Source organism: Symphalangus syndactylus, chromosome 6, assembly GCF_028878055.3.
Source record: "Symphalangus syndactylus isolate Jambi chromosome 6, NHGRI_mSymSyn1-v2.1_pri, whole genome shotgun sequence".
NCBI classification, from domain to species: Eukaryota; Metazoa; Chordata; class Mammalia; order Primates; family Hylobatidae; genus Symphalangus; species Symphalangus syndactylus.
The window spans coordinates 119,180,314-119,205,543 of record NC_072428.2 but is presented as its reverse complement, the minus strand read 5'-3'; the positions used below and the strand labels follow the sequence as shown (position 1 = coordinate 119,205,543).

The 25,230-nt window shown below is 40.7% G+C and overlaps 1 protein-coding gene across 8 annotated transcripts in view; it reads right to left on the bottom strand.

Annotated features, from left to right (window-relative positions):
• AHCYL2 (adenosylhomocysteinase like 2) overlaps positions 1–25,230 on the bottom strand; it is a 207,938-nt gene that overhangs the window by 53,650 nt on the left and 129,058 nt on the right. For 2 of the 8 annotated variants that reach the window (XM_055283974.2, XM_055283976.2), the window contains exon 1: positions 7,624–8,186. The exons of 5 other annotated variants lie outside the window; for them this stretch is intronic. In XM_055283974.2, the coding sequence (XP_055139949.1) occupies positions 7,624–7,680 (57 nt within the window). In that variant the 5' untranslated portion in view covers positions 7,681–8,186. Of the gene's footprint in view, positions 1–285; positions 866–7,623; positions 8,187–25,230 lie in introns of those variants that run through there. One more of the 8 variants, XM_055283975.2, reaches the window with a different exon arrangement.

The following is a 25,230-nucleotide window of genomic DNA, read 5'->3' as shown; positions in this document are numbered from 1 at the left end:
ACCCCAATTGTGGTACCTTAGTAGATTCTACCCCTAACTTTCCTACCTTGTCTGGAACCAGGGTCTTTTAAGGTAATCCTCCTTTTCCATTTGAGAGAGAACTGCCTAATTCCAACAGGCATTAAGGCAAGGGAGGGAAAGAGACTGTTAAAAGAGGGGTAGCTCACCTTATGCCAGAGGGAGGGATGAAAGCAGGAAAGGAGGGGAAAAAGAGTATAAGCAGCTGGCCTTTTACAATAATGGCTATAGCAGCGGCAAGACTGGTAAATAAGAGCTTAGCCTCACCTGGGCCTTAATCCCAGAGTTGCCATTAACAATGTATTTCTTCTTGCTGCCCAGCATAGTGACATTACCAGCCCCACTGCCACCTCTGTGGTCCAGGGACCCTTGTGATCAGGCCTTTAAACTTTCCTCATCAGCAATTCTGTTGGCTCTGGTTCTGGCCAGCTTTTTGGGCTGGGAAGTGGGGGACTACTCTTCCTTGGAATCCCTGAAGCAGCTCCAACAACCCCTTCAGCAGTACAGCCCCAATTTAATAAGGCATTTCTATTAGTGGCTCATCAGCCATTCCTAATTCTAGTGGCTGTTTTGCTTTTATTTATTTTTTTCCTAAATACCTAATTACATGGATCCTCTGACCTCTAAACCTTGCAAGTCCCTTGACAAGGCCCAACTTGCATGCGCATAACAATAGCTTATTTATATAACCACTGCACTTTTTTACTCGCTATAATTAACTTGCTAATTAGGTTCCTTTTCAACCTTACCTCCTCCTTTTCCATGTCAGATGATTTTAGTTAACCTAGTCTCATTAGAAAAAAATTAACCACAGAGCCACTAAAACAATGAGAGACTTTATTAAAGGAGTAAGAAAAAAAAATTAATGGTGCCAAGTACTCAGGCAGGCCCTACCCTACACTCTGTGTCCTTGGATTAGCCAGACTGGGGACACTGATTTCAGCTCTGTCACCAAGGAAATCAATTTTCTCAGTTCACTGCTTTCCTCTGAATTGTGCATCTTTTATACAGGTTTTGACATTTGGTTTCTAGTCCCAGCTCAAGACTGTTGCTGATTTGGCACAGGGTGACCCAGTTTGCTTTTTTCACAAAATGTGTGTTCATGGAAGGTACGACTACAAAGGGAAGTTTCTTATCTCCTCAGAGTCCCCAGAATCACAACAATCTTATTACATGCCAAATATTCAAGGAAAATGGCAAAGAATCACATTATTTATTTGCTGATTTCTGAAAGAGACATAGTGAAGAAGAAAGCTACACTCAACTGTCTGCCACAGAGATTGGGAGGAAAGTGATGTGAATTCTTCCTTAATTAAAAAAAAAAAAAAAAGACTGCTTGTTGAGCACAAGAAAGGATATAAAATGGCAGATTTTTTTTTTTTTTTTTTTTTTTTTTGAGACGAAGTTTTGCTCTTTTTGCCCAGGCTGGAGTGCAATGATGCAATCTCGGCTCACTGCAACCTCTACCTTCCGGGTTCAAGTGATTCTCCTTCCTCAGCCTCCCAAGTAGCTGGGATTACAGGCATGTGCCACCACACCGGCTAATTTTTTGTATTTTTAGTAGAGATGGGTTTCACCATTTTGGTCAGCTGGTCTTGAACTCCAGACCTCAAGTGATCCACCTGCCTCGGCCTCCCAAAGTGCTGGGATTACAGGCGTCAGCCACCGTACCCGGCCGGCAGATTTTTTTTGTTTAAGGATAATCTTTATTTAGAGAGAGAAGGTCCTATTGCATACTGCTTGTTGACATCTCTGGAAGAGAAAAGTTTGGTAAGTGCCTATTTTCACAGTTCTGTGTATATGTTACTTCTATTAATTTGTACAAGAATCTTAAGAATTAGGCAGTATTATTCTCACTTGACAAAGCAGGAAAGTGTAACTCTAAGAGAACAAACGATTTGTCTAAGGTCTCACAGCAAGTAAGTGATGGGACTGGAATTTGAGCCTGTGTTTATGCTACAGCCAAAGCTCCATCTACTATACCATGCCTTATAATATTAATCAGAAGACCAAAGGTCCTAGTCCTAGGTGTACTAGCCCCAAATCATTCCTTTTCTCTTTAAATTTATTTAATTTAAAATTACTCTTTACATTCATTTTCATATCAGATTACATCTTAGAAATGACGTCATCGCGGAAAATCTTGGGGCCCTGATCAAGTCACAATTCTAAAACACCTAATTATATAAGAGTTAGAACTCTAACAGCTCTTTAAGTGGCAACTTTGCCCAATGTCACTACCAGAAATGGAAATAGAAATTAATTGAACTCAAATATGAATGTTCACCATCACCCACAGCAATTCTGATCTCTTACTCATAATTTCACAAAGTGAGACAGATCATTTGCTTGCTTGATGAATCTCTAAACTTTTGCTCCTCCTAACAAGAATGTTCACCCCAGTTCACATGTACTAAGCTGGTTCCCCTTTCCCTCACTCAGGTAAAAAGGAGCTCCTTGGTCCAATGACTTAAGTCAGATAACTTGAGCCAGAAGGACTGGCATACCTATACCAAATAGAACCAGAAGACATTTTAGGAGACTGACAGGAAAAGGCTTACCACTTAACAAGTTTTGTCTGTTTGTTTTGGTTTTTTTTTTTTTTGAGACGGAGTCTCGCTCTGTCACCCAGGCTGGAGTGCAGTGGCGCGATCTCGGCTCACTGCAACGTCCACCTCCTGGGTTCAAGTGATTCTCCTGCCTCAGTCTCCCGAGTAGCTGGGATTACAGGTGCGTGCCACCGTGCCTGGCTAGTTTGTTTTATTTATTTATTTATTTATTTTTAGTAGAGACAGGGTTTCACCGTGTTAGCCAGGCTGGTCTCGATCTCCTGACCTCGTGATCCGTCCACCTCGGCCTCCCAAAGTGCTGGGATTACAGGCGTGAGCCGCCGCGCCCAGCCAACAAGTTTTTATAGAATACAGTAACTTTCAAATTTTAGCTGCATCAAAATCACCTGGAGAGCTTATTAAAGCACATTGCTGGATCTTAACCACCAGAGTTTTTGAATTATTAGGTCTGGAGAGGGCCCAAGATTTTGTATTTTGTAATTTAAAAAAAAATTTTTTTTTCAGCTTCCAATTCTCTGGTTGAAGATTTTGTGTTTTGAGTAACTCCCTGGGAGACGCCGAGGCTACCAGTCTGAAGACCACACTTTGAGAACCACTGCTCTAACACTTTCTCCAAGCGTGAGTAAAGCAGCCCTGATTCTGTTGATTCTTCTTAACCAACCATTCTATCCTATCATGGTTATAACCATGGAGCCACTTTCACAGGCAGAAAAGTAAAGGTTATTTGAAAGGTCAGAGAATACAATGAGGTGATCCTTTCTTTTCTTTTTTTTTTTTGAGATGGTGTTTCGCTCTTGTCTCCCAGGCTGGAGTGCAATGGTGCCATCTTGGCTCACTGCAACCTCCACCTCTCGGAGTTCAAGTGATTCTCTTGCCTCAGCCTCCGGAGTAGCTGGGATTACAGGAGCACACCAACCATGCCTGGCCTATTTTTTTGTACTTTTTAAGAGATGGGGTTTCGCCATGTTGGTCAGGCTGGTCTCGAACTCCTGACCTCAGGTGATCCGTCCACCTCGGCCTCCCAAAGTGCTGGGATTGCAGGCGTGAGGCACCGCACCCAGCTGAGGTGATCTTTCTTTACACCCAAAACAGGGTCTAAAGAAAACTGGGTCTAATTCTGATTTCCGTAACTTAAGGCTCTTAAGAAGAGATAGGTAATATATTAAGAAAAACAGGACTCACGGGGAGGATAGAAGATCTATTTATCCTAAAGAGGATCAAGGCCAAGAGAAACCAATTAATTCCTTTTCAAGTACATAAAGTAATACTACAAAGGATTTATCTGTGTCTCTACTTCCTAAGGTCTGTCATCATTTCTAAAATGGGGATAATCATATCTACTTTGCCTATTTAAAATGTATGCTGAGATAATAACATGTGAGAGGGTTTTGAAAACTACATATTGATACACAAGTCTAAAATATTAATATTTCTATTCTTTCAAATTAAATGTTCTTAACCTATATTCCATGGACGTCTAGAACCCCCTACAACAGCATGCAAAATTTTGTGTTTTTAATATCCTGGGGAGAGAACTCATAGTTTTCATCAGTTTTTCAAATGGCTGTCTGTTTTAAGCACCAATCCTGACCTAGAGTTATAGTCAAGCTACCTCTACCACCATTTATCAGATACTTTGGAGATTTTTGTCTCTACTTCCAAGTAGATATGGTTCAGATATTCCTCAAAACATCTCTCTCTTCCAAGCCAAATAAGCGGCTTGAGCTAACTCTTTACCTAAGAAAAGGATTACTTCTTGCCAGAAGAATAGCGGGCATCAAGCTGGCTGGATACTCAAGAAAGTCAATCAACCAGATTTCCTATGGGAAAGTACAGAGAGCTGGAGTGGGAGGAGGAGGAAATATTAAAATGTAGAAACACAGAAAAAGTTATTGCTGATCTCCATGCAATAGACTAACCTCTGTTAGTCGAGGTTACTACCAGAAGGGACTAAAGATCTCTCAGGGGAAGTAAAACACATTAATAAAGACAATCTTTAAAAGGAAGTGTTCCCCAACCTTTCAGCAGTAAAGTTGTCTGAACAGGGCTAAGAAAATCCTTCACATGAAAACAGCTGAGCAGAGGCTCCAGGAGAAGTTTTCCAGTGATTGATGGAACGTGACCTTGAAAGTCTACGTTGTCAGTTCTTGAGATTGGGGTTCTTTAGGCTTCACCCCGGCTTATTTCCCTGCTGGGAATCAGAGATGTGAGTACTGTCAGCTGTTATATGTGGTGTGAGTCCTATTCTCTGAGGGATATGAAGTCCCTTTTTGCTGGTGATTTTTAACAAAAGGGAGATATCATAATATACCTTCTGTGCTAAATTTTTCTCCTGAAAGAAGATTCGAGAGGCTTCTCGTATTTCCTTTGGTGGCAGGGATAGTTTCAGTGGAAATTTCATTACACAAATATGTAAATGGGAACATGAGTAAGACACTCATTAAAACTTTAACTTGAAACTTTGGCCCAACATGGGAGCTGGAGCAAGGGTTTTTTTCTTGAGGATTAAAAGACACTTAAACATTTTACAAGTAAGGTCTGGAAATCTATCGGCAATACACTAGAGGGTGCTCAGAGGTTAGCTTTCCTGGCTAAGTGGCTATCAGTAGCAACCTAACGAAGTACTCTCAGACCAAGTCAGGAGTCAATGACTTACATGGTATCTGAAGAAAGCCTCAAAAGTCTTTGGCAAAGAAAAGCTCGCAAATGAGACAATCGTGTTATTGAAGACTAGCTCCTCCCTATTCCTTTTCATTGCTGTTCAAAATACTGAGCAAAGGTATTTTCCTGCTATTTAAGGGAAAATGGCAAGAAATTCCTAAGTGAGAGTAATACCTTATTAAAACAGAACACAGCAGAGCTGTGCTTTTCTAAATTATTATTTTGTTTGTTTGTTTTGAGACGGAGTCTCGCTCTGTCGCCCAGGCTGGAGTGCAGTGGCACTATCTCGGCTCACTGTAAGCTCTGCCTCCTGGGTTCACGCCATTCTCCTGCCTCAGCCTCCTGAGTAGCTGGGACTATAGGCGCCCGCCACCACGCCTGGCTAATTTTTTGTATTTTTAGTAGAGACTGGGTTTCACCGTGTTAGCCAGGATGGTCTTGATCTCCTGACCTCGTGATCTGCCCGCCTTGGCCTCCCAAAGTGCTGGGATTACAGGCGTGAGCCACCACACCCGGCCGCAAATTTTTTTATTTATTTTTTACCAACCAAGACACAACACTAAAGAGCTGTGTTTTATTACATAAAGAGTGTTTTCTAAAAGCTGGGAAGCCCTAGATCATATCCCTTATGCAGTGGTCACACCAACTCCTTTCAGGCAGTCTTCCCGTTCACATAAGTAGAAAGAAGGTAAATGAGTGAAAGTTCAGTAGGAGCCGCTACTGAACTTTGAGGGGATGTGCTAAGCTTGTAAGACGGTGAGGACTATGACAGAAATAAGAATTACTATAAAACTTTGATTCTGAGTTGGCACACTAATGTTCAGTAGAATTCTTCTGTAATATTCCTTTATAGAAATACCAAAGTTTGATACCTTAACGTGGCCCTTCCCTTAAGAAAACCAAATTTCTTTTTCCCTCTTCTTGTTATTAGTGAGTAGCAAGAAATTCAAAAAAACTCAACCCAATCAGAAGTATTAAATAAATCCTTCCATTAATTCTAAAACACTATGTTACTTGGAATAAGCTTGTAGATGGATAGGTTTTCTTTCCACAAAATGTTTTAAAATTGAACACAAGACTGGGCGTGGTGGCTCACACCTGTAATCCCAGCACTGTGGGAGGTCGAGTTGGGTGGATCACCTACGGTCAGGAGTTCAAGACCAGCCTGGCCAACATGGTGAAACCCCGTCTCCACCAAAAATACAAAAATTATCCAGCATGGTGGTGCACACCTGTAATCCCAGCTACTCAGGAGGCTGAGACAGGAGAATCACTTGAACCCAGGAAGCGGAGGTTGCAGTGAGCTGAGATCATGCCACTGCACTCCAGCCTGGACAACAGAGCCAGACTCCATTTCAAAAAAAAAAACAAAAACATGAACACAATGTTCTGAAATGACATTAAGAAGAACAGCAATAACCTCCCCCAAAACAATAAACAATAGCTGTAACAATGAGTTGAAATGTAAGTTCCTCAGGGGGGCCTTTGTTAGGCCTACTATATATTCTATCTCATTATCAATAGTTATTTCTTCAAATCCATAATTCTATAAACACTAAAAAGAACTTGAAATATGTTTTAGAGAGTCTAACTAGTTTTCCATAGTGGGGAAACACAAACCTGTAAACATAAACCTGTGTAGGCTGTAAGAAATCAGGCTAAATCTAGAAGAAACTATTTAGAAACATAAGGATGGTTACTGTCTTTAAATTAAAAGTTGAAATTCGATCCAATATAATAGGTTTATATGCTAGTTCTTATCAACAAATAAGTCCTATTATCATTATACTAAAACTACTGATCAGGCAAATATGGTATTCTGAAGAACTGTACCAAGAGAGCTACAGTTCCTGCCTTAGAGAAATATATATATAAAGGATAGCTGGGGGGAAATAGGGAATGTTGTGACTGAAGGGAAAAATACGGGCAGGGAGGGGAGAAATGTTTGCAATCTTTTCAGACTTGAGAGAGCACCATTTCTGTAAGTTCTGTTTTTGTTTTTTCTCCTCACTGTTGTTTTTCTTTACCCCCAGAGACACAAATGAAGCATCAGGTTGAAAACAGAAGTGCAAAACAGTCACAGGAAACACAACCCATACATCACACCAGCAGCCGGAGGAAAGCCCCCGCCCACCAGAGACCAGGCAACAAGCCCTGGCCAGGCAACTCTCACACCTTTCCCAGCTTCACGGATAATTAAGAAACAGCAGTGACCTAGTACCTAGGAACTAATCAGAACGTAGAGTAATAACTGTTTTTCCAACCACGGATCTTGGTAGGAGCTTCTCAAGAGGTGATCCTTGTCACCCGTCAAAAATGGTTGCCTCTCATTATCAAGAAACAGAAGGAGAAACAAAACGACCAGAGAACTCACCATCCACTCAGGCATGTGAAAAGCTGAGGTGCCCTCATTACCGTCCCACTTCTCCATAGTGCAGGCTTGGGTAAGATATGTCCTGAAGCAAAAGGGAAAGCTGGTTTGGAAATACTGGGGTTATCTGAGTGCCCCAAAGCAGACCCAACCCTAGTGAGATTCAGAAGTTCACGGTGGCTAGCAGAAGCTGCATCCCTTTTCACAGCAGCCTCCGATTCAAATCAAGAGCATTAGTCAACTGCCTGACAACCCCTTACTGGCCGGCTTCAAAGCCTTCTGTTTCTGATTTCAAAATCAGAGCTGATGCAAAGTGCTGCACCCGGGCACTGTGCTTCTCACAGGGCACTCACTGTTTAATACTACCCAAACACTCTACCCGCACCTCCCCAGTGGGGACTTTCTGCAGCAATAGTTGGACTTCCTTCTTTCCCTGTGTGTGAGGCACTTGTGCATTCTCTCCCACCCTTCAGGACACGTCACTGGAGGTGCGGATACCAAGATCAATAAAGACTGAGGTCAGGAAGGCACTCCCATTTCTCAAGAGTTGCTTGATTTGGATCAGTAAACAGGCGTTTCCTTGAAATCAAGAGCTCCTAGGGCTTTCAAGTTTAAACAGCTATGCAGAAGCTCCCCATCTGCTCACAGCAGGGGTCTGGCACCAAACTCTCGCATATCTCAAGTTAGAGTCTTATTGCATGGGAGGTTCGGATGGAGGCTAGGAAGATCTTTCTCAAAATCAGAATTTCTTAGCAGCTCTAAGAAAGTTATGGGACGACAGCTCCCTCTGCTGGCTCCCTGTGCTACGTACACGAACGCCTCAGGGCCCTCAGCTACAGAGATAAAGGTGCTGATTGCAAAGAGGCTTCACTGAGGCTAGTCAGGAGCCACCACTGTGTAGGTTTAGAGGACAGCCAGGGTTTCCAACCAAGACTAGTGCTGCCTCAAAGTCCCTAACCAATGCCGGATTTTACACACAGATCTGGTTTCAGGAAGAAACAGGATGCCAGTGCAGTAGCCCTGTACACTATCACCTTAAAGGACCTCCGAAGTTGTTTCTGTTTTATGTCTCCATACCAACTCCCTCCTTGCTGGACACTTCAGAAGTTTGGAAATAAGACATAACTAGAAAAAAGGTAAGCTAGCCTATCTCACCTGCTTAGTTCACTCCTAGGGTATATTATCCAGTAAGAGTACCACAGGTTTCAGGCACAAAGGAAGCCTAACAAGATATGCCTGCTTTGGTCCCTTTAAGGACCAGGACTCTTTACAGTGTTAATTCCCATTGAAGAGGATAGTTTCTCTACAGCTAACAGTGACAATATTATAATTATGATTATAGGTTCTGTGAAAGGAAAACATCTTGGGCCCCCAAAATCACTAAGCCAAAGGGAAAAGTCAAGCTGGAACCGCTTAGGGCAAACCTGCCTCCAATTCTATTCAAAATCACCTCTCTGCTCACTGAGATAAATGCACACTGATTGCCTCCTTTGAAGAGGCCAATCAGAAACTCAAAAGAATGCAACCATTTGTCTCTTATCTACCCATGGCCTGGAAGCCTCCTCTCTGCTTCCAGATGTCTCGCCTTTCCAAACTGAACCAGTGTTCATCATACATATGTTGATTGATGTCTCATGTCCCCCTACAATGTATAAAACTAAACTGTGCTCTGACCACCTTGGGCACATGTCATCAGGACCTCCTGAGGCTGTGTCATGAGTGCACATCCTCAACCTTGGCAAAATAAACTTTCCTTTTTTTTTTGAGACGGAGTTTTGCTCTTGTTGCTGGGCTGGAGTGCAATGGTGTGATCTCGGCTCACCGCAACCTCCGCCTCCCAGGTTCAAGAAATTCTCCTGCCTCAGCCTCCCGAGTAGCTGGGATTACAGGCATGTGCCACCACGCCCGGCTAACTTTGCACTTTTAGTAGAGACAGTGTTTTGCCATGTTGAGGCTGGTCTCAAACTCCTGACCTCAGGTGATCCGCCTGCCTTGGCCTCCCAAAGTGCTGGGATTACAGGCATGAGCCACCACGCCTGGCCAACCTTGGCAAAATAAACTTTCTAAATTAACCAAGACCTGTCTCAGATGTTTGGGGTTCACAGTTCATTACCCTGTAAGGCCTTCACTACTTAAGAGAATGGTCCTTTGGATTTGGAATGGAGGAGAGGAAGGTAATATCTATGGAAGAGGTACTGTAAGATGCCAGAGAGGGCAGAATTCAAATGAATGGCCAGAGGTTTGACTGGAGGGAAAGTCAGGTGAAAACAGGGACTGTTGAACCAGGTGCATTCAGAGGTATCAAGGGATCACAGGGAGGGTGGAGAGCAGGCGAAATAACAACAGCAGAGGTAGAAGTAAAGGAAGCTGTGGTCATAGAGGAGCTATGGAGTTAAGGCGACTTGAGTGATGTCAGGACACAGGGTGATGAGATGCAGGGAAGATAAGGCCCACTGAAGTCAGAGTGTCAACTCTGATAAAGTCTTAGCTACTAGCAACCTCTAGTTATTGTCCTCTGGTCTTCCTTTAAACCCAGAGGACTTCTTAAAATGAGAAGTCACATCTGTTGCCTAAATTGCCAATGGTGTATTTCATCTGTGCTTTAAACGCAACACATCTACAATCAAAATTATTGCTCCATCTTTCCTTTCCCACCCCCCTCCAAACAACACTTTCTTCTCCTCACTTTTTGTGTTTGTGATGCCACTGTCCTCAGGCAACCATATATGAAACCTCAGGCACTGCTGATTTTCCCCTTTTCCGTAGTCCCCAGAACAATCACTTGGATATTATTTCTGCGCCCTCCTCCACCAAACCTTTCATCTATCCCTTTCTGTTCATTTTCACTGCCTCTTAACCCTCTACAAATCCTTTCCCTAAAGACTATCCACTTCATATCCATATATATATATATATACTCTATCCTCCAGGTAAACTCTATTATCTGCTACTTCTTGAATGTAAAGACTACAGTATGGTGACCATGAACACTGGTTTTGGAATCAGACAGTTAGGTTAGAATCCTGCCTCTGCCACTTATTTGACCTCTCTATATAACTCCAATTTCCAATTTGTATGGTGGAAATAATAACAGCTACCTACCTAACAGGACTGACGCAAGGATTTTAAAAGGGTACATACACTAAGGAGTTAATTAATGGTAGCTCTTAATTATGTTATTATGATGCTGTGTTCTTTCCTACCTCAATGCCTTTGCTCATGTCATTTTCTCAAATCAAAATGCATTCATTTCTGCCTTCACTTCCATCATCTTTACTTTTTCAAATATTTAAAGGAATGATAGTTCTACCATGAAACCTGACCTTAAAAAAGGCATCTCCCCTTCATCTAATATTGTTCTTTGGCTATATCACTATTCTCACCATTCCTCAAATTATAGTTCCTATGTATGTGTGCTACCCTTTGTTAGTCTCCAGGCTCTTCAGGGGCTTAGCCTACTTTGATTTGCCTACAATACCTGGGATATAGTAGGTGCTTAAGAAATTACCAAATTTAAAATTTATGTATGCTGTACGTATTCTTAATTATACTTTGGGGGCAACTTGCATACTCAATGTATTCAATATGTTTATGTCCATTTTATAGAATTTGGAACACTGTTTTATATTTATAGGGGCTTAGTTATATTACTGACTACAGCTATATGACTTATTTGATGAGAAGTCCTTAGTAGGGTTTTAGTCCTTAATTATAATATTATCTCTGCAGGAATATATAATCCATTTTCCATTGCTTGATCTGCACCCATTGTAATCCATTTTGATCTGCATTATAATGAAACTTTTAGGAACAAATTAAGGCCAAAAGTCTATTTTATGGCTAGAGTGAAGCCCAACCCTTAGAATATTTCAGTGACAAGAAAATTACTAGATTATATTGATAGTGTAGACTAGTGTGGTAATAATAATAATTTTTAAAAAGTAAAGGTAAAAGAAGCTGGGCGCAGTGGCTCATGCCTGTAATCCCAGCACTTTGGGAGGCTGAGGTGGGCAGATCACCTGAAGTCAGGAGATCAAGCCCAGCCTGGTGAATGTGGTGAAACCCCGTCTGTACTAAAAATACAAAAATTAGCCAGGTGCAGTGGCCCACGCCTAAAATCCCAGCTACTCAGGAGGCTGAGGCAGGAGAATCGCTTGAACTTGGGAGGAAGAGGTTGCAGTGAGCCGAGATCGTGCCACTGCACTCCAGCCTGGGTGACGGAGTAAGACTCCATCTCAAAAATTAAAAAATAATAAAAAGTTTATGGCCGGGCGCGGTGGCTCACGCCTGTAATCCCAGCACTTTGGGAGGCCGAGGCGGACGGATCACGAGGTCAGGAGATCGAGACCATCCTGGCTAACACAGCGAAACCCCGTCTCTACTAAAAATACAAAAAATTAGCCGGGCGTGGTGGTGGGCGCCTGTAGTCCCAGGTACTCGGGAGGCTGAGGCAGGAGAATGGCTTGAACCCGGGAGGCGGAGCTTGCAGTGAGCCGAGATTGCGCCACTGCACTCCAGCCTGGGCGACAGAGCAAGACTCCGTCTCAAAAAAAAAAAAGTTTAAAAAAAATTTTTTTAAAGGTAAAAGAAAAAAATTAATATTCTATTCTATCTATTCTAACCTAACAGAGTCTCAATATGTCATCCAGGCTGAGGTGTAGTGATGTGATCATTGCTTGAACTCCCAGGCTCAAGTGATCCTGCCACCTCAACCTCCTGAGTAGCTGAGACTACAGGTGTGCACCACCACACCTGGCACATTTTTGAATTTTTTGTAGAGATAGGGGTCTCATTATGTTGCTCAGGCTTGTCTTGAACTCCCAGGAGTTCACCTCAAGTGATCCTCCCGCCTTGGCCTCCCAAAGTGCTGGGATTACAGACATGAGCCACCATGCCCAGCCTATTTTCTCTATGTAATGATTTGTTAAATAAATAGAAGATGATGACCTTCATGATAGTGTTAAACCACAAAAGAAAATGACTTTTAGAGAAACAAGATTAAAAATAAAATAGGCCAGGCATGGCAGCTCATGCCTGTAATCCCAGCACTTTGGGTGGCTGAGGCGGGTGGATCACTTAAGGCCAGGAGTTTGAGACCAGCCTGGCCAACATGGTGAAACCCTGTCTCTACTAAAAATACAAAAATTAGCTGGGCGTGGTGGCAGGTGCCTGTAATCCCAGCTACTCAGGAGGCTGAGGCAGGGAGAATTGCTTGAACCCGGGAGGCAGGGGTTGCAGTGAGCAGAGATCGTGCCGCTGCACTCCAGCCTGGGCAACACAGTGAGACTCCATCTCAAATAAATAAATAAAAGAACAAACACAAGTAAAATATATCACTTTGGCAGGCTAAACTAAGTGTTGTTTTTAGTTATGACTTTTTTGTTTCCTTACTGTAGGTTTTAACTAAAATAGACTATTTGAACACTGCAACCTCACTACATCTTTCTGCAACAATTCTGAAATGGAAATACAATAGTAGCTATTACGTTTGAGAACTGAAGGCCTATTAACTGACAAGGACTGTGTAAGGCATAAGGTACAGGTATAAGTACTAGTTATAAATTCGTTTCCAGTATAATTCCACTTTACCATAATGTGCCTTAGAAGATACACCTATAGCCAGGGCAGGAATGAGACCACTGCATATGATTATATTACCCTTAACATGTAGGTGAGGAGTTGGCAACTTCAAAAAAAAGTTATGCAAACTGTATCAGCTCCTGCAGCTTTCTGTTGTACAAAAATTGACCAAGTACCTGAATAGCTCAGAAGAATCTTAACTCGAAAAACAGCTCAAAATCCTCTGTGCCAGTTGTATTCCCACAAGTGATGACTCTATACTATCGTCATCCATGAGGGCATATGGCCTGCCGGATGATCTGAAGTCAGTGAGTATGTGCTTAGGGCCAAAGGGGAAGGGACAAAAAGTTACTCTTTAGGGCTCAAAGCTAAAAAACAACCAGGCAGTGAAGATGTTACTATAATAGCTGAACAGTTTTAATCAAAAGGTATGAATCTGGAACCTAGAGATAAGGCACAGGGCAAGGAATACAAGAATGTGACCCTGTCTTCTTTTCCTGGCTTTGTTTTATTGGACTTTGGCAAATCACCTAATTACCCTTCTTCAATCTCCTTATCATAAAATGAGAGGGAGGTAAGGAAGAGTGAACTGTAGAAGGTTAGAACTGGTTCCTTCCAGTTTTGACACTATTTCCAATCCATCTGGATTCTCTGAGACCATAAAAAAAAAAACAAAACCAATAACTATTCCTTAGTCACCTAAGTTTCAGCTTATTATGGAGGCTAAAGTTCCTAACCACCTGAGTTCAAAGCTCAATGTGGTCAAGTATGAGACTGGCTGGAATTGCTGGACCTTAAATCTCCCTTACTGCTTCAAATTTAAAATGCCAGTGCTACCACAGACACCGGCATTGTTGAGCCCTTCTCCCTATCTCACAACCTAAATGATGTTAGGTATCTTACTTATCAGTTCCTCAGTAATCTAAAATTCATACCTCACAGGTATTTTTTGGACTCAACATGGAAGCATCATCATTACAGGTAAAGACTATAGGCTTTTAAAGTTGAATAGACTTGGGTTTGAAGGCCAGCTTCATCACTTACTAGCTGTGTGTCCTCAGGCTACACAACCTTTTTGAACCTTTGTTTCTTTGTCTGTAAATCAGGACAATAGTATCTTCTACACATTGGTTTTATAAAGATTAAATAACTAATACATATAAAACACTAAGCACCAGGAAGCTATTTTGTCCAAAACTAGATAGAGCAGAGCAGTACTCAACTGCCTGGTTTGAATCTCACTTCTTACCAACAGCATAACCTTAGGCAAATTACTTATCCTTTTTGTGCCTCAGTTTTCTCATCTGTAAAATAGGGATATTAAGAGTATCCTATAGGATTACTGGGATAATCAAATAAATATAGATAAAGCACTTAGCACCTGGAACTTATTAGTGCTATTTAAAATTTACTATTATTCGGCCTGAGCAACATAGCAAAACCCCGTCTCTTAAAAAAAAAACAAAATTAAGCCGGGCGCGGTGGCTCACGCTTGTAATCCCAGCACTTTGGGAGGCCGAGGCGGGCGGATCACGAGGTCAGGAGATTGAGACCAGGGTGAAACTCCGTCTCTACTAAAAATACAAAAAAATTAGCCGGGCGTGGTGGCGGGCGCCTGTAGTCCCAGCTACTCGGAGAGGCTGAGGCAGGAGAATGGCGTGAACCCGGGAGGCGGAGCTTGCAGTGAGCCGAGATCGCGCCACTGCACTCCAACCTGGGTGACAGAGCGAGACTCCGTCTCAAAAAAAAACAAAAAAAAAAAAACAAAAAAAAAAACAAAATTAGACAGACATAGTGGTGTGTGCCTGTAGTCCTGGCTACTGGGGAGGTTGAGATGGGAGGATAGAGCCCAAGAGTTTGAAGTTACAATGATCTATGATCATGCCACTGCACTCTGTCTGGGAGAAAGAAGAAGACCGGCTGTCCAAAAATAAATAAACAAACACACACACATACATAAAATAACTATTATTGTTAACAATTACAGCATGTACATCCTTCTCTCTAACATACCCAAATCCATTTTCTCTTCTTATACATGAAGAATTCATTCATTTAATCAAATCACAAATATTTACTGGGTGCCTACCATGTGCCAAGTACCACAGAAAAATGATCTTTATCTTCGTGGTGCTTACAGTACAAGGAGAGAGGCAATTAAATAAGTATAAAAAAGTGTGAGAAATGATAATGTAAGTACATGGGAGTGTATGGCAAGGGCACCAATTATGTGTATTGGGGCCGTGGCATCAGAGAAGCTCCATTTAAGCAGAAAGATAAAGGATAAGCGGGAGTTACCGGGTGAGTGTTGGAGGGGAATTGAGAAGAGTATTCCAAATAGAGGGAAGAACATGTACTCCGTAATATCTCTTGCAATCTGTCCTATCTTCCTCAGACCAGCTGTATAAAGCCTGACCATCATCATTATCTGTCTAAATCAGTGCTTTTCAAACTTGAATGTGCATATAAATCATGTGAAGATCTTGTTAAAATAAAATGCCCATTCTGATTTAGAAAGTCTGGAGTAGGTCCCAAAATTCTACATTTTGAACAGCTCTCAGATAATGACAATATGGCTGGGACAACACTTTGAGAAGTAAAAGTTTACCTAGATAATTCCATTCATGTAACAGCCTACTTCAATTCATTAAATTCATTTATACATGCCATATCACTTCTTTGTTTATAACACCCCAGTTACTCCTCACTATCCTCAAAATAAAATCGAAACTCCTTAGCATGATGACACATGAGACCTTTCATGACTTGGTCTCTGCATATCTCTGGAGCCTTGGCTCTCTACATTCCCTTACCTTCCCACTCTGAATGAAAGCACACATAGGCATATGCATGCACACACATACACACACACACACGTCTTTCAAAATTTATAGATTAGCTGTAATTTCCTTCAGTAGACATTTCCAGTTCCTGGTCTAGATTAAGAAACAATTACACGAATTGCTGAGTAATCCCCCAGACTGATCTCTATCACAGTGCATGTCAGCATTGATACTATAATTGAACATTTGTCTCTTTCCACACTGGTACTGCAAGCAATCTGAGGACAGAAGTTATATGTCTTATTTTTGTATTCCAAGTGCCTAGCAGATAGTAAACAACCCACGAATATGTGTGCTAGATGGATATATGATTTAAAGAATAGCGGCCGGGCGTGGCGGCTCAGGCCTGTAATCCCAGCACTTTGGGAGGCTGAGGCAGGTAGATCACCTGAGGTCGGGAGTTCGAGACCAGCCTGACCAAAATGGAGAAACTCCGTCTCTACTAAAAATACAAAATTAGCCGAGCCTGGTGGTACATGCCTGTAATCCCAGCTACTCGGGAAGGCTGAGGCAGGAGAATCACTCGAACCCAGGAGGCAGAGGTTGCAGTGAGCCAAGATCGTGCCATTGCACTCCAGCCTGGGCAACGAGAGCAAAACTCCATCTAAAAAAAAATAGCTAGCTAGCTCAGGGAAAGCCTAAAATGAATTAAATATAGAATAGGTAGCTGAAGAGTAAAAGGAAGGAAAAGACAACAGGGTATGAGTAAAAATTAACAAAACTTTAAATAGAAACATCACTGTAATAAAATTATGCTTAGTATAAACTAAATGTACCTCCTCGCCACTGACTAATCCAGTGTTTCTCAAATAAACAATTAAATAATACAAAGATTACAGTATTCTAAAGCAGTCACCAAGCTACCTTCTCTACTCCCTAAGACCTGCAGAATCCAGGAGTGGAGTATGGACTTAAATTCTCAATTTCCCTGACCCAGCTAATCAGAGCTCCACTTAGGTCAGGGTTCAGTTTGCTGCATAGTTAGCACCTCTAGCTAAAACTGTTCTCAAAGAAAAGTCAAGCTTAAACTTGAAAACTTGTTCTTAAACTTCAAAACAAGAATAAGAGTGGGAAGGAATTTGCATTAAGGGCCCTCAGTTTTATCACTGAGCTGGAGGTTGGGGGTTAAATAATGAAACATAATGCCATTAAATGAATGTAGAACGTGTGCTTCTCGCTATATTCTTTTTTAAAATAAACTTTTTATTGAAGCATAACTTAGTTACAAAAGTACACAAATAAAAAAGCTACAGCTTTCTAAAATTTCAAAAGTTAACACACCTATGCAACCACTACACAGATAAGAAACTAAAACATTCCCAGTACTCTAGAGCCTTCTCATAGGTCGCCTATCAGTTGTTACCCTCACTCCTCCCCAAAGGTAATCTCTGTCCTGAGTCTTGTCACCACTGATCAGTTCTGCCTATTTTTGAACCCGATATAAACATCATAAAATACTTATTTAAGGTGTCTTTTTTTTCTGCTTATTGTATTTTGAAGAATTGTCCAAGTTTGTTGCGCTTACTAGAAGTTTTATTTATATTGTGGGAAAGTATCCCACTGCATGAACAGCCACAATTTACTGAATCCATTTTTTCTGTTGATGGGCTTTTTGGTTGTTTTCAGCTTGGGGACTATAAAAAAAAATGTTGCTATGAACATTCTTGTATGACTTTCGGTACCCATATGAAAATATTTCTACTGGATATATATCTAGGAGGGGAACTGCTAGGTTATGAGGTATGCATATGTTCAGCTAGATAATGTCAAACAATTTTCCAAAAATACTTGTTCTAGTTTATATTCCTACCAGCAAGATATCGGTATTCCAGTTGCTTCAGATCCTTGATCTCCGTCATTTTAGCCTTTCCAGATAATGGTGTCACATTGTGGTTTTCATCTATATCTTACCACCACCACTACCATTACCAATACAACCACTTAAAAAAAAAATTGTGGTAAAAGTGCATAAGATTTACTACTTTAAACATTTTTAAGTATACAGTTCAGTGGCATTAAGTACATTCACATTGCTGTGCAACCATCACCACCATCCATCTCCACAACTTTTTCATTATCTCAAACTGCAACTCTATACCCATTAAACAACAATTCCTCATTCTCCTTTCCCTCCAGCCCCTGGTAACCAATGCTCTGCTTTCTGTCTCTGAATTTGACTACATTGGGTAACTCATATAGGTGGAATCATACAATCAATTTGTCCTTTTGTGACTGACATTTCACTTAGCATAATGTTCTCAAGGATCCTCCATGTTGTAGCATATGGCAGAATTTCATTCCTTTTTTTTTTTTTTTTTTTTGAGACGGAGTCTCGCTCTGTCGCCCAGGCTGGAGTGCAGTAGCGCGATCTCTGCTCACAGCAAGCTCCGCCTCCAGGGTTCACGCCATTCTCTTGCCTCAGCCTCCCAAGTAGCTGGGACTACAGGCGCCTGCCACCACGCCTGGCTAATTTTTGTATGTTTAGTAGAGACGGGGTTTCATCATGTTAGCCAGGATGGTCTCAATCTCCTGACCTCGTGATCTGCCTGCCTTAGCCTCCCAAAGTGCTGGGATTACAGGCGTGAGCCACCGTGCCCAGCCTCATTCCTTTTTAAAGCTGAATAATATTCCATTTTATGTCTCTGCCATATTTTGTTTATCCATTCATCTGTCGATAGACATTCGTGTTGTTTCCAGTTTTGGCTATTGTGAACAGCGCTGGTATCAACAGTGATGTGCAAATATCTATTTGAGGCCCCACTTTCAATTCTTTTTTTTTTTTTTTTGAGATGGAGTCTCGCCCTGTCACCCAGACTGGAGTGCAGTGGCACGATCTCAGCTCACTGCAAGCTCCACCTCCCGGGCTCACGCCATTCTCCTGCCTCAGCCTCCCAAGTAGCTGGGACTACAGGTGCCTGCCAGCACGCCCAGCTAATTTTTTGTATTTTTAGTAGAGACGGGGTTTCACCGTGCTAGCCAGGATGGTCTAGATCTCCTGACCTGGTGATCCACCCGCCTCAGCGTCCCAAAGTGCTGGGATTACAGGCGTGAGCCACCGCGCCCAGCCCACCAAGCATATTTTTATATGCTTATTGGCTATTTGGACATCCTCTTATGTGAAGAGTCAAGTCTTTTGCCTGTTTTTCTACTGGGTTGTCAGTCTTTACTGATTTGTATGAGTTATTTATATATTCTGATTTTGAGTTCTTTGCAGTTATAAATCTTGCAAACAACTTCTCTCCCTCTGTGGCTTGCTTTCCCACTCTTATTAATAAAAAACATTTTCTTTTGAAATAATTTTAGACTTAGAAACAACTTGCAAAAATAGTGCACAGAGTTTCCATATGTACTTCACCTAGCATCCTCTAAGGTTAACTTCTTGTAAAATCACAGCAATTATCAAAACTAAGAAATTCACATTGGTGTAATACTATTAACTATTAACTAAACTGCAGGCTTTAGCTAGATTTCACCAGTTTTTCCACTAATATCCCTTTTCAGTTCCAGTATCCCATCCAGGATCCCACATTGCTTTTGGTTGTCCTCCTTGGTATCCTCCAATCTGTGATAGCTTCTCAGTCTTTCCTTGTCTTTCATGACTGAAAATGTAACTGACTGAATCCCGAAATAACACTATACATTGATTTGATTAAAAAACCAGCAAACCTATGTTTGTTATCTATCTCTTTTGATTTTTAGCAGAATGTAGGTACCAGCCTTTATATATTAAAAGACAATAATTTTAAAAATCAGCTAATTCAATTTCTTATTTTAAGGATAAAGAAGCCAAGACCTAGAGAAACTAAATACCTTGCCAAGAGTCTTACAGTACTCCTTTTCCCCATGGATTTTATGTGGAAGGTGACACTTTTCTTCTCTATGACTTTTGACAAGCTTTTGGAGTATCTTAAAGGCCTTAAGTAATCAGAGACCCTCCCTTCTTAATCAACATGAACTAAGGATCTCTATTTCCATTAGGAGATCAACAGGGCCTACACAGTTCCTAAATTGCTGGTCTGTTTTCTAATTTTTCTGGAATGAGGATACATTGCTCTTATATTGAGAAGAAAAAAAGAAATGTGTGGTAGACAAAATAATGCCCCTCATCAAAGATGCCCATGTTCTAATACTTCTTTCCTTTGCAATGGAAGTGAAAAAAGGAATAGACACAGGCAGCTTTATAGATTTGGTTATAGTAAGATGAAGGAATTAACACCTAGAGGTTCCCCTGCACACACAATAAATTATGAGATGACATCAATTATAGGGGGTAGGGTGGAAAGGCTGTAGGAGAATTGAGGAACATGAAGAGACAGTGGTTTATAGTAATTTAAAAATAGACAACTAGCAGCCACTGAAAGTTTCTAAGTAGGGCAGTAATATCTCTGCAGAATGTGATAAAAATATGCTTAAGGAAGATGGTTTATTACTGTGTAACTCTTACATTCAAGGGAAAATGTGGCTGAAAGAAATGAGAGCAACTTTAAGGTCAACTTTGAAAATGCTTTAAGTCTGGATTTCCAGATTATCACTATATTAATGAAAAAGAAGGAACAAATTTGAGAAATCATATAAAGGAAGAATTAGCAGGATCTAGACAAAGGTTTGAATGCTGAGTTGAAGGAGAGAAAAGTTCCTATAATCTATATGTGAGTAGCCATTTTCAACATAACACATTCAAATATGTATCCAGCAATTTATATCATTACCTTTTTTACATTTGTGATAATAACCACTATGATTATTTCTCTCTACCTGGTACTTTTCTGCCAAAAAGTTCTGACTGCTTTCCAAAATGCTTTACCTTTTAACCTTTCCCCGTTGAAGTCAAATAGGGAATATTCCAATTAGTTCCAAAGCAAATCAATCAAACATAACCATAATTAGCAAGCAGATCTTTTTACCTCCAAGGGTAAATACTGTCTACTTAAGAAGCAAAAATTGTCCTAGAATACAAACCTTAAGGGAGACCTACAGAGTGAATTTTCCCTTATCCTCCAAATAACAACTCATTCTCTAGCAGCCAATTTCTGGAAGCTGTGTTGATGAATGAGCTAATGTCTGTAAGATACTTTAAGGTCCTCCAAAATAAATATATAAAATATGTTGATTCTTATTATTTGAGGTAGTTACTTACATTCTATAAAGTTGCCATGAACACTGAATTTGCCAACACTGAACCATTGCTCCTAGGAAAAATACAAGGTTAGGTGCATGTGATTCTCAGCATTTGTGTCAACAGATAATCTTGTTTTATATGTGTTTCTGTTTAAAGACATCTTATTTAATGTATTTTGGTACATTATCATTGAACCCAGAGCTAACAGCACTATAACTCATGTCTGAACTAAGCTGATCTAACACACATTTTCTCAGTAACACACATCACAGCCTTTTTGGGCTTAAGAACACTAGACAACACTTTACCATGACACCTGGGGACCATTTTACACAGTGCAATCACTAAAACAAAGCACAAAAATTCAAAAATATATGGCACTAAACAGATTATGAACAGGACACTTGTTTACAGTATGAGGGATGAAACAGGAAGGCAGACCATTGTCATGTTTGACCTCAGCTCTGTAGGTCTTCTTGAAGGTTTGTATTCCAGGACAATTTTTGCTTAATGCATGTCAGGTGACACAAATTTTTCACCATTCTGTGCATGTCTATGACCCCAAAAGGATCGGGGGTATTCATTTGGGGTTACAAATAAATTTTACTGACTAGGCAAATTTGCAAATATGGAATCTGAAAATAATGAGGACTGACTGTGCTGCTGTGTTCACTTGCTCTAGATGATTCCAAGGCAAATTTCCTCTAATTTTAAAGGTCATGAGCCAATTATTTCCTACAGGAGCTAAAATCCCTTCTGTGAGGTCCATAAATCACTTCAACTTTGCTTCTAAGTGCAGTTCTCTACAAGCTAAAGATGCTCTAGTCAAAATCTTCTGCCAAGTCTAGCAGTGACAGAGAAAGTGGAAGGAAGTTCAATCTATCTCCTTAATGCAATGGTGACACTGTAGTGTTAACCAGAGTCTATGTTCGGTTGCAAGAACTAGTCTTACTCAATGTCATCCACAGTGAAGACTTGCAACGGACCATACACAGGCAGACTACCATTACCAAATGGTCATGCCTACGCCTGGACTGTTCTGCTGCTGAAAACAACCCAGATACACAGGTCAATACAACCTAGTAATCCTGTTACATTTCCTTACTCAGCCCTTTCTTCTCGTCTCCATACCAGCTGTCATAATGTTCTATACTTTTCTCAAATGTCCAGCTATAACACCCCTTACTCTCAGTATATTACTTCTACTCTTATTTTACAGAAAAAACTAAAATCATTAAATGGAAACAATTTCTTTTCCAACTTCTTGATACTCAAACCTATAAACTTCCCCACATCCATCTTCTATCTCCCTCCTGTTTTAATGGAAGAGCCTCTCTTCCCATCAAAATCTATCCTTCCACCAGTGCTCTGGATCAAATTCTCTCTCACCTTCTTGGGGATTGCCTTCAATGCCAAACTCCTTGGCTTTCTAAACTTACTACAGTATATCCATAACTCTTCACCTTCCATTTAGTCCTCAATCTATTATGGTCTGTCTTGTCTTGCCAGTCCACTGAAATTATTCATGCCGTGGTTACTACGTTCTTGTTGCTACACCTATTGGATACTTCTCAGCTTACTTTACTTCTCAGGATTTTGACATAGTTATTAATATTTCTTCCTTGAAAGACTCTCTTCCTTTGGCTTTTCTGATATTATACTCATATTTCCTTTATCTCCAAGATATCTTCATTCTCAGTTTCCTTTGGGCTTCTTTTTTTGGTCCCTCAAATGTGGGAATTCTTGAAGATTCTATTCTAGTCTCTGTGTCCTCTTCAGTCAAATCTTCCTCTTACCTGTATCCATGGCTTCATTTACTATTAACGTACACATAATTTCCAAAACTCTGTATCTATTAATAACATCTCCCTCTGAGCTTAAGTTCCAGACAGTGGCCTACTAGATGGCGTCACTCTATGATATTCCTATAGGCACCTCCATCTTAACACATCTAAAATTATTTGCTTATTTTTATCTAATAAGGGAGATGGAGAAAAAATTAATAGATAGATGAAATAATTAAATTTATGCTAAGTGTTATACAGGAAATGACCAAGAGGCTAAATAAGGTATAAAAGGAAGAAACTACCTTAGATAGAATAATCGAGAAAGACAGTTTTAAGGTGATAACATTTGAACTAGGACCAGAGGGATGAGAGAAAGCTTGCTATATGAAAGAAAGAAAATAGTAATTGCAAAACCCCTGATGTAAGAAAGAACTTGGCATGTTTAAGGAATAGAAAGATTACTTGTATGGCTGGAATTTAGTGAATGAAAGGGAGAATGAGGTTGTAAAGAACGTAAAGAATGGCCGGGCATGGTGGCTCACACCTGTAATCCCAGCACTTTGGGAGGCTAAAGCAGGCAGATCCATAAGGTCAGGAGTTCGAGACCAGCCTGGCCAACACGGTGAAACCCCATCTCTACTAAAAATATACAAAAATTAGCCAGGTGTGGTGGCAGGCACCTGTACCCAGCTACTCGTGAGGCTGAGGCAGGAGAATCGCTTGAACCCGGGAGGCGGAGGCTGCAGTGAGCCAAGACCACACCACTGCATTCCAGCCTGGGCAATGAGAGAAAAACTCTGTCTCAAAAAAAAAAAAAAAGAATGAGGAGGTAAAGGCCTAAACATGAAAGGCCTTATAAGCTAAGGAATTTGAATTTTATTCTATGTATAATGGGCATTATTAAACGATTTTAAGCAATGGAGTGACATAAAATAATTTCTATTTACATCTGCTGCTGTGTGGAAAATGGATTAGAGACAGGCATGAAGGGAAGACCAATGAGAAACCTGATGCAGTAGATCAAGTGCAAGATGATGGTAACCTGGAATAGGCTGATAGCAAAGGTGGAGAAAAGCAGGCAGATCTGAGGTAATCTTGACGGCAGAACTCACAAGACTTGCTAATGGATTGGAAGTAGGAAGTGAGGAAAAAGAAATAATGACTTCAATTCTAGTTTGAACAATTGGGTTGGAGGTGATTTACTAAGATGAGAAAAATTGGGGCAGGGTGAAAGAGAGAAAGTTTTGTGGGAGAAATAAAAAATTCCATTGTGAACATGTTAAATTTAGAATATGAAACATCTATGTGGACACAGTATATATATAGATAGGTAGACGTGAGAGTCTGGAGCTCAAATACGAGGTCTACACTGGGGACAGCTTGACTGGAAGCTGTCAAGCTCATGGTGGCGGGTTTGGGTTTTCCAAAATTCTAATTTTCACTTGAAAGCTTGAATTTTATCAATGACAACAAATACTGTCAGTTTCCTTGAGACAGGCTCACTTCATTCATTTTCAAGAAAGTATCTGCCAGATGCCCAAACCTGAATAACCATGGTCTCTCTGTAAAGTAAGAGATACACAATTAAAAAAAGGAGGCTAGTGCACTTTGCAATTCAAACAATCAGGAAAGCTTTCCCTCAAGACAACCATTATATTTCAGCATGCAGCTGAAGTACTTCATGTGTACTTCCCATTTCATTAAAAAAAAAATTATACTCCAGGATTGATATTTAATAAAACTAATCATTTTAATGGCTTCATCAAAGACATTCTAAGTGAAACTGGAAGAAAGATGTTATCTGCAAGTACACACCAATGACAAATACAATAACTAATGGTTATTAATTACTTACCTATCATTGCTTATGTACCATTAGTGCAAAATGTCAACACAATAGAAAAGGCAAACACCTTACTATTATTATGAAAACAGCTCTGACCTCACAGACCTTGAAAAAGAGTATCAGGGACTCCTGGGAGTCCATGGACCACATTTTGAGAACCAATGCTTTAAGAGGTGCTGCAAGACCACTGTGAGGTCTGGTGATTAACAAAACCTTTGTGGAGAAAGAGGACATGAATGTTTTTTACCTGCAAAGGGGTGCCTCAGAAGGTCTTCTCTTCAGAAATGTCTTCTAATAAATTTTGCAAGACCCAATCTTCCATAGCCTCTACCATTGCCAACGGGGATTTCCTTTTCACCTTCCCCTTTGATTTAGGGGCTTTTGAGGTCAAAAGCATCTTCATAATACTAAAATGTCATTTGTCTTTTTCACTTT